The sequence below is a fragment of the Lissotriton helveticus genome, chromosome 2_1 (assembly GCF_964261635.1).
Source record: "Lissotriton helveticus chromosome 2_1, aLisHel1.1, whole genome shotgun sequence".
Taxonomy (NCBI): domain Eukaryota; kingdom Metazoa; phylum Chordata; class Amphibia; order Caudata; family Salamandridae; genus Lissotriton; species Lissotriton helveticus.
In genome coordinates, this window is record NC_136059.1 from 244,745,036 (window position 1) to 244,761,254 (window position 16,219).

Here is a 16,219-nt window from a genome sequence, read left to right on the forward strand (position 1 = left end):
GTTCTGAGCTGGGATGGTGCAGTGAGCTAAAAAACGGTGATGGATCAAGCCCTGATCTTTTGACTGGGTAGGAGTGTTCTGCTTAATTCAGATACTCTGTCCATCACCACCCCCTTTATGATAAGATTGAACTGCAGCAGTGTAAGTTTCAATGTTTAACTTTCTTGCTTGTCTTTTAGAGGGCTTGTGGAAAGCAACCACATCATCCATGGGTTAGGTTTTTGACTAGATTGAGTAAAGCGAATGACGGCAAAGAGCACTCAATTTGATTCCTAACCAACCTTAGTGATGGTTTACTAGACATGGGAGAAACATACTGCTATTTCTGAGAATGGATGTCGGCTAGTCTGGAAGGCAGTAAGACATCTCTATACAACATAGTCTTTGTTCACACTTCTGTCGGGCACTTATTTCAGTTATCATATCTTGTTCTCTTATTCCTTCATCTTTTGTGTTGATGGCTTGAGGATTCATTAGTCTGGTGTATTTTATGAGACTTCTTCATAAGTCTCTCTTCTTGTGTTATAGAGGTGACAGGTGCAAGACACAGCAGTAGGCAGATGTTCCTCTGCTGGAGTACATGGTGTTGTATCAGGAAGAAGAGGTGTTTGACTGTGAATCTCTGATGCCTGGAGAAGGAGAAATAGGTTTGAACATCTGATAAACCATATGACTCATGTCTTGGAATGGCAATCTTGCCTCTAATGCAAGTGAAAGAGAGGTCCTGTCTAATGGCAAAGTCCTTGACATCAAGTGGAAGTGCTTAAGCATCCTTGATGTGGACTGCCTTTGAATGATGCAATGCCGAGCACTTTCTCCTAAAGGGCACGAATCAGAGTCGAGACCCTGGGGACAAGGAAAGGATACCGGCTACTTTCAGGCGCAGAGGTGGAGGCGGACAAATTCAAGGTCCCTCAGTCTTCGGTAGGACATAGGTTGGCATATATAACACTCCTTAGATCCTCATTCTTCAATTCCTGAGACTTAGTGGGACGATATACCAGGCCAGGCAGATACTTCTCCACCCTAGTTACCAGGAATCAAGGGTTCTGAATCCAGATTAAAATTCGTATTCTTCTCTCTTACTTTTTCTTACATACGTTACCGATGCCTTCTATTGAGAAATACAATTTTGTCACATTTTACAGGCTATGCCTCAGACGCAGTCTAGTGCAAGGTACACCTTCACTAAGTCAGAAAGGAAAGAAAAGGAAAAATATGTGTAGTTAGTTCATTATCCTAGAGAAGACCTCATGAAAATATTAAGGTATGAAAATAGAATACAAAAGTATAGAAGCAATCGAAAAAGAATACAGGATGACAATAGATAGCAGCGTAGGCTGAACGGTTAATCAAGAAGGGGAGAAACCCAAGAAGAACCAGGGATCAGGAAGCCAGAATCCAATTTACTCCAACAAAGGAGTAGTGAAGAACATAACCCTACCCATTATATAGAGCCGCCAATCAGACTTGTTATATGTTAGCAAGAGGGCTCAGAATTCTCAATGAGGCTAAAATTACCCATAAGACGTGCACACTACTAAAGAAATTATTGTTCCGTCCCCAGAGAGCATATCTCTAACTTCGAGCCCAGCTACCCTGCTGCAGTGTGCATAAAGGGCAGGAATTGCTACAGCTGCGTAACTGCTACTGCGGAGAAACCAGGTGGAACCCAAGAACAAAGCCACACAAGGATGAGCAGCGCCATGTGGTGAGTGCCCCATCACGCCCGCGGGTCCAGATGCAGCACCACAAGTTGCTATGCCGTTGGCCTCGAGAGCGTGGAGCGTGGGGCTACTAGCGAAATGTGAAAGATCACTTGCAAATGTGATACATGCTGGAAAATTGGTGGCTCTCTTAATGTGACAATGATCATTATTCTCTTTTTAAAGTGAGAACATTAAAAAAAGGTTTTAAACAATTGGATTTTCTAGTGGGATTTTATATTCAAATTTTATGATAAATTGTGGTTATTTTAATGAAAGGAAAATTGTTTCTGTTACGTAGTCATAATTGGAGAGAAATATTTTATCTCATGAAAATGAGTTTTCCAACACTGCACCTGGGCGGAAACATTCTGAAATAAAAGATTTTGGTGAAACCACCAAGGATTGTGTGTGTGCTGGTTGTACTGGTTAATAACTTAATTTATTTCTGCTCACTCGGAGTTAAAACTAAGAAGATAATGATTCTCCACCCGTATGAATTTTTTACGTTCAACTTTTTCAATTCTACAACTGTTCTTACCGTAACTGAAATCCAGAAACATTTAGAACTTTAACAGTGCACATGAACTTATTATTTTTACAAATAGCATAAAAACAACATAGTAATCCAAAACATATTCGTTTTGCTCAACTTACATGGTGATTTTCCTGGTGGTGGCAAAGGTCCTCGCCTAAAAGAAAACATTTTTAAATTAAATCAGCTCAATAACATAAGCAGACTGAAGCACTGAACAAAAACACCCATGTCCACAGTACCGCTCTTCGTACTTTACTTTACACTTTGAAACTTTATTGCTTGGAACCTAATTGGGTAGAGAGAATGTGTGATTTGGCAGACAATATTTACCTTAATCCAGCTGGTGCGTTATTTCTTCCTGGTACTATATTTTTTTGTGCATTGTAGAAGTTTTCATATAGTATTGGGGCTAAAAAACACAACACAAATACATATATTAACACAATACGTACTGTAATACTTATTAGTATTAAAAGAGCTAATACTGTATTGTACTCAAATGTGTAATGTTTTGACAGTATGTTCTGCTATGTTTAAGTGAACATGCAATTTTCTGGTGGTAAATGCATCATGTTAAAAATATAAAATAAATATATGTAAAGCATGTTTAAAATCTTAAAAGATGTTGTTGATTGTTGCAATAATCACATCTAAATCATGTGTTTTTCCCCTTGTCTTTGCCACTTAACATTCATGGATTTCATTACATGTCAAATAACTATTTTGTTCCCCCATGGATCCACATCCTATAATCTAGAACTCCCCAGAAGCAGGGATCCACACACCTTTGTAAAAAAAATCTAGAGCAGTAAACTAGAGCCCTCTGTACAGTAACGGAGAGATCCAGTCCATCCTAAGCTGACACTACCAGCACCATATTGCTTGTAACAACATGTACGTAAACACTGCCTCACACGTCTATCGTCCACTGTGTAACTATGCCACTGTATTTACTTATTGACAATATCTCATATTTTTCACGTAAAGATCTACAGCGCAATCCAAAACTGAAGTACCATAAATAAAATATATTTAAAACATTTTTTTATAACATCCTTTTTATTTCAAAGGATTTTATTAATTTTCAGAAAACAAGCAGTGTACAGAAAGAACAAATTTGCTTACAATTGGTGATGATACACAGCAATAATGAAGTACAGAATGATAACATCCTTTTTACAGTTGCTCTACAGACAATTGTAGCCACAGTCTACTGTGGTATATATTACCAGGTAGAGTGCCTTTTGGGTCAGGATTGGATGGCTTTCTTTCCTGTCCATTCTTTTTCTGCTCCTGATTTAATGGCTTTCCCCACTATTCTTTTGTTTGTCCAACTCCTTTAGCCTTTAAGTTTCACCCTTGTTCTGTATTTAATTATTTTTTTTAATAAACATATGCTCAGCAGCACAGAAACGATCATACATTGAGACTGAAAGACACTGAGTACAGGAGATCCCACCTTGACATGCTTGCTGAGTACATTATGTTCAGATGTAAAAGCAATATCATTATTTTCAGCTCAATAACTCTACCTAGTATAGCAAATCCCATAGTTCGCCGGCCTACCCACATTATTCTTTATCAAGAAGAATCCTCAATAGCCCCTGTGGGAAACATCCTTTACAACGTAACTTATACCACGCAGTGCCTTTACGACGCAACTATTACAACGCATGTCATTACAACGCATTGCGCTGGGGGGCGCTCTAGGATAGGGAATAGATTTAATTTACTATCCAACACCTTCCCTACTATCCACGGGGACTGGAGTTGGAATAGTAAATTAAACTATTCACTATCCAGCACCCCAAAGCGCTATGCGTTGTAAAAACTGCATTGTAAAGGCATGCATGGTAAAAGCATGCGTTGTAATGTCATACATCCGTCCCTGTACTCCACCCGCTGGCCACAGACTCTTTCCCATTTCTGTGGGCAACCCCAGCTCTAGAATACCACCTTTTTGGATGCACAGCACCTATCAAGATCTGTTTTCCAATCTGCTGCCCGCGGGGTCCGACCGCTCTGCAGGCCCTGGCTATATTCCTTTTCGCTAGCATGGCCGCAACCAACAGCCATAGCTTAAGATATTTCATCCATGTTTCTTCACCTCTCACACATAGTATATGCCATCTAGTCTCAAGTGGAATGGTCTGGCCTACGACCTCAGACATAACCTGTGCTATCTCTCCCCACGATTTTTTAACAGGCCACAGTATGTGGAAGAAGAAGCCCACTTCCTGCCAGCCCCTAGCACGTTGGTCAGTGGTACAGCAGCCCAGCCGATGCATAACAAGGAGTAGGATCTATGAATGATACAGAGCTGTATTAGGTGACCGCGTGCCCTTATAGCAACCTCCCTGAGACTCTGTATTACCTCCACCCAATAGTCATCCTCCAGCATTCCCACATCTGCCTCTCATGCCTCCTGCAAGGCGCTTAGTGGGGCCGGTGTGTTCATAATCTTTCTATATATCAAAGAGGTGGCTTTATCTGGCAATGGGTCTAGCAAAAGTCTATCCCCCAGGGGTGTGTACTCCGGCAGTTGTACGCACTCGAGGATGAGAGCCCACAACGCATTTCCCAACAGCAAATAAAGGAACTTTTCAGAGACAGACATCTGGAATTTCGCTTGTAAATCCTCAAAAGATATTATGGCTTGTCCCCTCCAAACATCCCCTAGTAGGTATATCCCAAGGATGTCCCATTTATGGAATCCCTTCCGATTACCGACTTCCTTTAGGAGTTCACTGTCCCATATTTGAGTCCTCTCCATCACCAAGAAATTTATTGGCCTTCCACCATGCACCGACGACTACTTGTGTGTGTGGCAACAACTGTTGTTTCAACTTTTTGCGATACAGCACCGCAGGGTATCCTCGACATTCCATCAAGTGGCGATCTACTCTATAGTCCGATTCTTAACGTCCCGCAAACACCCAGTCATTAATTGTAACCAGTTAGGCAGCCCAGTATTAATTTTTAATGTAGGGGATCGCCATCCCCGTTGAAGACTCCTCTCTGTAGTTTATGAGGAACTACCTCTATCCCATAAGAGCTTTCGTAATTCACTGTCCACTTTGTGTAAATAGTCGACCGGTATTCTGTAGAGAGTGTTCTGTATGACATATAACACACGTGGCAGTGTCATATTTTAAACAGGACGACCCTTCCCATCAAGGACACCAGCATTTGTCTCCAATGTGCCACATTCCTTCGCAACCTGGCCAGCTGTGGGAGTAGATTATCTGCCAGGAACTCATCAAAGTTCCTTGATATTAGTATGCCAAGGTATTCAAACATTTCTTTATTAATAGGGATTGTCTGCTAGTCGGGAGGTTTGGAATCATTCCCGCCAGGAGGAATAGGAGGGGTTTATCCCAGTTAATGTGATACCCGGAGTAGCTGCCAAACAATTGAAATATGTGGAGTAAACTACAGACAGTAAAACGGGGGCGGTGGCATATAGCAATATGTCATCGGCATACAATGAGATTTTGTGGTATCTAGTAGTCAGTGCTATGCATCTTTCCTGCTTCTCTGCTTTGCTGCTCAGCTGGAGTGGATGTGGTATGGAATGCTGGTGCATGTGAGGTAATGAATATTGGGGATGCATGGTGGAAGAGTGCCAGTTGGGAGTATGGGCTGAGCAGCAAGGGAGCTGCTATTGGTGGGTCTTACCTAAAGATCTACAATAAACGTTCTTAATTGATCTACACCTCGGCTAAATGGACTTATTTACTCATTACATTTGGCGACGATCTGGAAAGAATCTACGTGTACCTTTTCATGGATTACAGATTTCTGATTCTTAAGAAACTACAAGTTAACTACAAGAAGCTCTTGAAACCTTAAGCTATATCTTTATAAGCTTACTGGCACCCTGAGCCCCACCAGTGACCTTTCTATCAGTTGCCCTACCAACTTTAACATGCCAGTTCCTGCTCTTTTAAGTCTACTGTGTGATTTCAGCTGTGTGCTAGTTCCTGCACTTCTACTTACCTGTGTGCTTACAGCTGTGTACCAGATCCTGCTTTTCTAAACCTACTATGTACCAGTTCCTGCTCTTCTAAGTCAGCTGGTGCCTTCAACTGTGTTCCTGTTCCTATTCACTAGTCAACTATGTGCCTTCAGCTGTGTACCAGTTATTACTCTTCTAAGTCACCTGTGTGCCTTTAGTATATTGCTTGCAGCCTGATGTGCCACTTTTCTTTGAAGAAACATACCAGCACCTCCTGCTTCATTTACTGCCATTTCTGTGCACCATCGTTCCCCTCTACATTGCTGCTTCGACTTTTGGTATTTCTGGGTCAATTGAGTTAGTGGTTCATCCCGTAGCTTTCATTTGCGTGTGAGGGACTTGATACCGGTGTTTGGGACGTTGGCTCTGAGTTGGCTCTCAGTACTTTACCATTTTCTTTTTGTACTTTGCCTCCCTGTGGGCGCTTATTCTTGGCACTTCAACCGTCTCTACCCTGTGACTCATTAGTCATGATTCCATGCAAGAGTAAGGAGCGCATTGTGAAGTCTACCTTTTATAAATGCTTTATTTTCATTTTTTTGCCACTGTTATCACTTCAACAGTGTTGTCAGTTGAACCGCTACTTAACTTTTCAATTTAAGCCAAAGTTTACAGCACGCGCGACCTTACCTTCAAGTCAGCGCATTCTTCAGCTGTGCTTTCATCATCCCTGACATGTTCTTTGTCACTGCTGCGGGACGTCGTGGTGTATGGTGATGACGGGAGCCATCCGGCGCGGCGTCACCAGTGCGTGCCACCATCTTTTGATTGGCGCCCGCCCACAGATTAAGTGCAGCTTCCAGTGAAATTTTACCCTCTGCCAACCACGTTTGTTTCTTGTGTGCATCGCAATAAAGTTATTGCCTACATTGTCGTCATGCAGCACAAAGCATTCAGGTACACTTTCCAGTTTTTTTTCATAGTGATTTTCCTTCCTGGCCAGCATCTTCTTGTTCCCTGCATAGTGCGTTGGTGCTTGGACTGCCTCCTCCTTTGTGGCGTGGGGAGCTGAGTCTTTGTTCTGACTTGACTTCATCTTACTCAGACATGCAGCACCTTGGAAGTTTCTGTAAAGGGCAAATCTTCAAAAAAAAGGTACTGCTGTTTTTCTTTCCACATTCCAGCCACATGTTACTCAAGCAACATGTATTGCCTTAGAGTCATTATGGAGCTAATGTGTTCTTCTCTTCTCCCAGACTTTCTGGTACTGTGTTCCTGTGTAAAGCAATGTGTTGTGTACTTGATACATGGCAAGTCAGGCAATTTAAACAGTTCTACACAGCGACGGCTCTAGGCTCATGGCGGCCCTGGGCAGGGAGCGTAGGTAGGGGTCGCCGGAAGAGGGGGTCCGGGCAGGGCAGAGCCCCCTGGAGCTCAGGAAGGTGTTTTAATAAAACGTCCAGAAAAGGCGTTAGATGACTAGTACCTCTGGCTGCTCCTACCCTTCTGAATTCGTCTCAGAACGATAACATTTAGGAGGAGGAGCCAGATTGCTCCTTCCTGTGACGCTACGAAAGCCTGCTGAGCCGCTTTTCTCTTTCGTTTCGAATAACCAGATTTGTGTACTCGAATTCTCTTCATTTTGCTTGCAATGTTATATAAGCCTGTACCAGCGGGCTAGCAGTGGGTAGGGAAAAAAAGAAGCCAAATCAGGAACCCGGAGGAACGCAGGCCTGGAGGGCAGTGAAGAGGGGGGGGGGGCAGGGTGTCTGGAAGTGGAACAGAGCCAGAGGCCGCAAAATCCCTGCCTGGTGTTCTCCTCCAAAGCAATTCTGAAAACATCTAATGTCAAAAGGTGTGTTTGAAAAAAGATTAAATGAGTAACTTGGGAAAATGTGGTCTCCTCCAGGGATGTTTTGAGAAACATAGCTACAAGTTACACTTTTTGATTGTAACATTGCTAACTTGTTAGGATTTAAATAATGTTATTCAAAAGAGGATTTGGGGAACTCCTCCAATAAATGTTTGGAACATTCTCAAAACCTTGTGGGTTTTAAATGTATATATATTCTGGTATTTATATAGCACAAGCTCATACTGGTAGAAATAGAAATGATATAGGATCATGTACATCAGTTGCAGGTTCTGCTCATTCGAACTGCACAATACCATTGTATTTCACATATTTACAGTGAATTAAGTTTTATATGTATTAACAGTTTCAGGCACAGAGATTCACCCACCATCAACTACTTCCATTCAAATACTGGAATCCAGGCCCGCGTTTCAAATTCACCAGTTTAGTAACCAGGCCATGAGGCATTACTGCAGTAATCAGGGTCACTATAGACTAATGTTGGTACAACTTTTAAAGTAGGAGGTTTAATAAAACATGAGTGAACATTCTCTTCTCTACATGCTCCTTTAACTCTCCCACTATGCACACTTATCACCCCCCTGAGTGGTCCAGTAACATAGTGCCACGATTAGCACATATTGAAGGTTTCTAGATTTCCCCACCTAGCAGACTTTGCAGTTGACTATAATACCCATCTACCATGTTACAATTTTCTGTAATTCTCAAATCAACACCCTTTTCGCCCTTTAACAGTGGCAGCAGTAGACCCATTTACATTTCACAATGCCCACTTACCACATTTCAGTTTCCATAATGCAGTGGCTAGGATGATGTGCTATTTCCTATAATGCTCCTAATGTGCACACTTCATCATGCAGCAGTTAGCAGAAGGAAGTATTCAAAAAAGTGAGGAATGGGATGCTTAAATTAATAGCAGCCACTGGTAACTACTCGGACCGCACTCCAGTCAATCATTATTTTGTACACCATGACACCTCAGTTAGGGCTCAGCTATATGCAAATCAGTCTTGACCCTGATCCAGTGGGGGCAGTCCAGCCCGAACTGCCAAGCCAGGTCCTCCCTGAATCTCAACACAAGTAACCTGGGCCCAGTTTTGCCCTTGTTATTGGCTCATCAGCCGAGAAACTGTTAGCAGAATGTGCGCAGTTTACTTGGTTGTGACTAGCTGAGCCTTGGCCCACTAGATGCTCCAGGAACTCATGTAGATGTTAAATCATTCGATGATAATAAACAGAACCAGGAAAATACAGAAACACATCCTAAAGGTTGTTATTAATCGGTCTCTAGCAGTGGCACTCTCTTGTCTGTTCCTCTGCATATTCTTGATCGTCTTTTAACAGAAACATGAAAAGGAGTTGGATAATCCTACTGTCTCCCATCTACTGATTTTTTGCTGACTATCAGAGACTTCAGCAGGAAGCTTGTGGTTTCTCTTAAATGCCCACTATGTACTTCTACAGAGGCTGCATTCAACCTGTAGTCTAGATCATACGTACTTCTGTCATAGCATGCCTTGGAGAACAAATGTTAGAGTAGCCAGCTGAAGAACAGAATATAGAAGGCTCCACATGCTCTTCTTCATCAGAAACATGTTTGTGATGTGCTCTACTAAACAAAATTAAACTTAGGGATGGAACTACTAGCAAACAACATTTTAGGATGCTACTAGCAACAAATTGTTAGGAAGTCACATGCTTGATACTCCTGTCTTAGGGTCGTACCATCATCAATGTTATATACCGAAGTTAATCTGTGAGTGTAATTAGCATCTGCAAAGATTGAGGCCTGCAGATGAAAAACCAACCTTGAGAAAATCTACTACTATGGGCTAAGCGTGGCAAAGGACGGATAGCAGCAAAGCATGCGTGTGGCTTTGCAAATATAATAGAACACCCTGAAATTCAGAACTTTAAGTCTCTTTTTGAATAAATGTAGCATTTCATATTGTAACATGAACCTGAAAATAATAGCAGCCGAGCATCAACAATTGTAATGTGTGTTCGTAAATATATGAAGTTCTTGACTAGACAAGCATAGGGTCTACCTTGTGGTCTTTTGCCGATTTAATATTAGTCATATATCTTGTAATACCATCCCTATTAACATCAAAGAATCCATTATTTGTGTCATGGATCTCTTGCTTTCATCTTTAGTTGAATATATTCTGATGGTCTATATATAGCTGGTGTACTGTACTCTTGTTAAGTGGTGTCAAATTTGATCATAAGGTTCAGGGAGGGCCCATGTATATTTGAGTCTGGATGAAGCTGGCAGAAGATTGCATACTGTTTGCTTCTTTTATGGTTAAAATATAGTAAATCTTTGTGCTATGTGGGAATTTTTGGGAAGGACGCCCTATCCCTGCACAGAGTGATTCTTCTGTTGGCTAATAATAATGCCAGATGCTGTGTATTTACATTTTGGATTATGGATTGTAAAGGTGTAACCCAGATGTGCTCATAGTGGGTTGGCTTGTATTTCCATTGCCAGCATTTTTAATAGATCACAAAAGATTAGTGACCAGTATTCGGCCACATGAGGGCATGCCCACTCCAGATGTAATTAGCTTCCGGCAACCAGCACATAAGGAGTCTGCCCTTTAACACAGCATACTTAAATTCCTAGGCGTGCAATAGTTCCTATGTCAAACTTTATAATGAATTGCTCTATGTTTGCCATTAAGAGACTTTTTTTTATCTGGGGAAGAAATATCTCCAAAGGGCTGTAGTTAATTGTATGCCCAAATCTGTTTTTCATTTCATCTTAGACTTAGGGGGCTCCAAAACCCCTGCAGTCACGGTCATGTTATAACGTTTTAAGACAAGTTGTTTAGGCCCAGAGGCAGTTACGAGCTAATCAGAATTGATTCAACTCCTCTGGTTGCTGCGGGAAGGTGATGTAACTATGTATAATCTGTAATATAGGAACACATCTAGAGGAGCTATAGTGTCTGCGTGTGCAACTGTGTCTAGTGTGAGGACAATCTTCTAAAATAATACTCTCAGAATCTGTATTCCCAGATGTTTGAGTTGTTGGCAAGCGTTGGGCATCCTTATTGTGGAATTGTTGGGTTAATGTGAAGTGAAATGTGCAGCAAACATAGATGTGTCTCGTATGAGCAGTGCTTTCATTTTATCCAGGTACCTTGTCGGAATGGGTGAATACAATTTCAATGAATGTCATGATAAGTGCAGGCGCAACAACAAAAATATCCGTAAATGCAATGTGAACGTATGTCACAGCGTGTACCCGCACAATGCCCATCAATGCAATGTCAATGCCCGCAAAGCAGTGCCATCAGCAATAATATGATACCAATGTGTGCCATGATCTCAAACGATATAATTGATGCGAAAAGAACAATGTCAATGTACTTTCAGACCAGAGCAAACATAACCTTGTTAATATCAGTATGAACACTATCAATGTACACAATAACAACTGAATGCGTAATGCTAATAATGTAGATAAAAATTATACCAGTGGCTGTCATATTGTTTTTAGGAGTTCCAATGAACTCACATCATTACTATCGGATTCACCCAAGCTGACGTATCTATCAACCCCAAGTCAGAGGTACGTGGTCAGGCAGGTCCTGCTACCCATACCCATGCCTATCAAGTAACATGTCACAGGTGGGGTCCCCCATAAACCAAGGATAAACATGAATCCAAGGAAAACCTTTGTGATTCCACAGATAGTTGTACACAAACAAGTCGGGGATAATTGGCCCTAATAAATCCTGTGTGGCCAAAGACTTGCTTTACCCAGAAATACCGCAAAGCTATGTACCACATGTAGATAGGCACATTTAACCATTCAGGACACAACAGGCACACCGCACGTAGTGATCACACGCTCCTCATGCTGGGCATCTGGACACATACACACCGGCCCACACTAGCTCTCCCCGAGGTCGAGAGCTGTCTGTGTTCTTATCAGATGCCCGCGTTTGTTGATTTACAATTAAGATGCATTTTTGGAATGTAGAAAATTTGTTTTATTGTACCTCATGAACTGTATAAATTGACGGTCAAAACTTAGTACATCGAGAGATTTTGAGTACAAGCATTCGTCCAGGCTCTCACGAATGCAATGTTTAACTAAACCAACTTGTTCCTCTTTTTCCAAACGTCTTGTCTTCTCAATTATTTAAGGTAAATTAATATTCAAGCAACAACCTACTGTAGACATCGCTAGGTTAATATCTCTAGTTAGTCTCAATGTTTACATGTATAACAAGGCTTGAGGATATTTGGGCAACTATCTCTGTTTCAACCACCCTGTGGATAACTTTTGAATCTCTCCACAAACATTTTGCATGACCATTATCACGCTGAAACTATTCATTAGATTCTCAAGCATGGGAGTTCCTTTAGCAAGAAAACCTAGCCTTAAGCATTCCTGGTAACCTTCTGTGCTTGATATGGGCTGTCTGTTGGTGGTGTTGGCCCACAGTCCCTGAGCTATAGCGATGAAAAGACTGAGTTCCTTGGGAGTCCCAGGGGAAGTGACAACCCATTCTTCTAAGGATGTCAAAAGCCAGGCAGCCTTTTCTCCCCTGCATGCTAGAATGACTGTGGCGGTGTAGCTTGGCTGTTTGGTGTAGTACCTCCCAAATAAATGCATTCTTAGCTTGAGAGTTGGGTTCTAGCACCCTGCAAGTAGGGTCTCCAAAGCCTTAGTTGATTTTTTCTCATCGTCCTTGTTTGACTAAAATGTTTTAACTTGTTATTATTTTATTCTTTTCAGGAACTCAGACAGGGGTCCACCTAATGTAAATCATTATTAAACATGTTCCTCATTGGAACAGTGTATCCAAAACCTTGGTCATCCCTCCACCCGACAACATACTGTTTTTAGTTGGGAAATCTCATTGACTAAGCTATGCCCCTGTATGAATGTTTTAGTCAAACTTTCACTAAAGTGCACCTTGATTGCTGTCCTCCAGTTGATCCTTCCCACATTACAGTACTCCTTGACCCCGTAATACATTACTGTTTTACTACAGTCTAATTTCAGATAACATTTCCAATCATACTTTAGAAATCTTACATATTCAGATGGCAGATCAGCCACTCACTTTTCATTACATCTGAGGTGAAATGGAAATACATATTAAATCATACATGTTAAACGGTTACCTGGGGGTGTATCTCCAGTTTTCTTGTTTTCCACAAAATGTTCAATGTCCTTCTGAATACTGCACATTTCTAAGGATTTTCGAACTTCTTCATACATCTGCATTAATGGAAATATACGAGATAGGAATTCAGCGTATGTTAAATGTGCCCACTGTCCAATTAGAATTCAAGTACAACGCTTCAAATACACGAGTTAAACACGCATTATTCAAATACCACAGTTCTTAAATATCTAACTTGGCAGTTTACTATCAATCATAGTTCTGTCCCCACTGCAGCACTGAAACAGTGACACTTTATTCAAATTGTGTATAAAGGAGACTCTTTCCTATTGGCTCGCATTGGTAAGCCTTCAACGCTTTTGATTACCAAGTCTTCCTTTACACCCTTTCCTCCCACGTCAGCATATCCGAAACAGCCCACGAGCCATAAAATCCAATCTTATGGACTCTTTCAAATACCCACTATGCTTGTCCTGTTTTCCCAGGCTCCATTCTGGCACAAATGATTTTAGATCCCTACCTGGAGCTTTTAGTGGGCAAGTATGCTGACGACCCACAACGGTACCACAAGGTTTTCCAGGTGGCATCCGGTTCCTAAGACACTGGATGTTGGCATCTATCGCTCTGTCTTAAACTACAATAATCCAGAAGGTCAATATTGGAATAGGGAGCATGAGATAGAAGAGAGTAGCTCATCCCTGGATCGGGACAACATTCATGCAATGTGTCTTATCAGTCATTGTCACTGAGAAGGCTAGTGGGGCTTTCCCCACTGTCCACACCTCATAGCACTGAGCGCAGGGCTTGGCGGTGGCAACCTTTCAGAGCTTGTTTCGGATCTGTGAGTAAGTGTAGCTTTTTGCCAACAATAAGGTGCAGCTTAGGCGGATGCATGGCAGTATATGTTATTCCTGCTTTCATCAAGCCACATTTAGCTGGAAGAAACTCCGTGCGCAAGAGCCGATTGTGAAGTCAGAATATATGGCCATACGATTACCCTGAAACTGAAGATCCTTCTGCTCCCTCGCCATCCTGTAGAAGGTAGTCCGCAAACTACACTCCATTGAGCAAACTCGAGTCTTATCAAACAACGACGGAGAGAACACCTTGTTCAAGGGTCTGCAGGACTCCACATTTATAAGTCTACAAGTCAGCTTCCACTGCCTCTTCCTCCTCTCCCCAAACCTTCTCCACTTGGCCTAAATGTATATATTTTCTAACGCGTTGGCTGAGGCACTGATGTTCCTCTGTGTTTACTGAGTTGTATACTTTGGCCTTTGATACACCAACCATAATTACATGACAAGACCCTGCTGCTTATGATGATGATGAAGAATTTATAAAGCATGACAAATCCCCTAGGGTGTCTAAGCGCTGCCTTTAGCACATACAGATCAGACTGGAGTAAGTTTGAGAATGTGATTGGCAATTTCATGGCTATGTAAAGCCCTCAGCTTCCACTCGAGGCTATACCTGTGCTATACCAATACAATAAAGTAAATGAATATTAAATGATCTAATCCTGAGTGGAAAGCTACATGGTTAATAGCCAGAAGACAATGCTGGAAACAGATTCACTTTGGGGGGGAAATATTGACAACCATGTCTACATTTGTTCTTCTGTAGATGCTGTTGTGAACAAGTCACACAAGCTGTTGTGTCTTACAGTCATTAAGTACTGCCTTTCTAGCAATAATGAACAAGAATATTCTACACTGGACATGTTTTCTAAAGCAGTCATTGATCATATCAAATGAGTGAAACTGAGGACACTAAGCTGTTGAAACAGAAATATGCAGAATTTGCGGAAGGTTAGGTTGGACATTTAAACTAAAGGAAATTTGTGCAAATCAGGTATGATTGCAAATTTAATTTAACTTGCGATGAATCTTTATTTAGAATTTATGGAACATATGCTTACCATTACTGTCCTCTTGGCACTGAAGTCGGCAAGGACAGAGTAGCCAGAAATACTGAACTGCATTGAAAGCTTCCATTTTGCAAATTGATACCACTCCTAAGACCCCTAGCACCTTGAGAATGGCGTACGCCAAAACATGTAATTAGAAATTACAGGGAAGCAGGGCCATTCATTTCATGACCCCTTTTCCTACTATTTAGAAATGGTACACTGTACCTGTGTGATTTCACTTGTAAAGCCTGCAATTCTGTGTGGATACAGAATGGGCTTCATACGACAGGCTATAGTAACAGATCTTACTTATATATAAAAAAACACACTGCCAAGAAATATATTATGTTGATTTCTTCACCAAGAAACCACTTCCACAATTTTCTTTTCTTTTTTTTATTATTGAAGAGGATTAGAAAAATCAATGTCATCACTATATCATACATATACATCCTGTACTATCTAATCTATGCAACGGTTTAAATTTACATATAGTTTGATATATACATTGAGTCACATAAAAAAACCAAAGATAGATAGTCCCCGCGTAGATAAATAGAAAAGAAGAAAAAGAAAACAAATGAGAGAGGGAGCCAACAGACCATTATTATCGGGCTAATCTTCAGGGCATCTTTTTATATCCTATACTCCTTTATACTGGTTTGGTCGGCAATCCATCTTTTCAAAGGAGCCCAGATTACTCTGCCACGCTTTCGAGCACCCCTGCCTTAACATTTATAAAGTTATTTTTCCAGATGATATATAGCCAATAAGCGGCCGAACCATGCTTGAAACCGAGGGGATATGCGTCTTTCCAATGGGTGGAAATAAGAAGTCTCATTACCCCTATTGCAATAAAGACAAATTTGCTCGCATGATAACCACATTGTAAACTTTCATCACATCCTAATAACATTAGGGTAACAGATATTTTAATAGGACACTCTACGGCTGCTGTCAAGAAAGATTCCATTTGTTTTATTACTGTGTTTAATTGATTGCAGCTATAGAACATAAGTATCTTATCCGCGGGTCCTTGCTTACATCTAGGACACTTATTATCCTACCTTTTACCCCGG

General features: G+C 41.3%; 1 protein-coding gene across 1 annotated transcript in view; it reads right to left on the reverse strand.

Moving 5' to 3' along the window:
* The window catches only part of PSTPIP2 (proline-serine-threonine phosphatase interacting protein 2), a 275,577-nt gene that overhangs the window by 8,460 nt on the left and 250,898 nt on the right, over positions 1-16,219 (reverse strand). The window contains exons 11-13 of the mRNA XM_078674746.1: positions 13,227-13,323; positions 2,575-2,653; positions 2,364-2,398 (exon numbers count right to left, since the gene is read on the reverse strand). Coding sequence (XP_078530872.1) covers positions 2,364-2,398; positions 2,575-2,653; positions 13,227-13,323 — 211 coding nt within the window. The remainder of the gene's footprint in view (positions 1-2,363; positions 2,399-2,574; positions 2,654-13,226; positions 13,324-16,219) is intronic.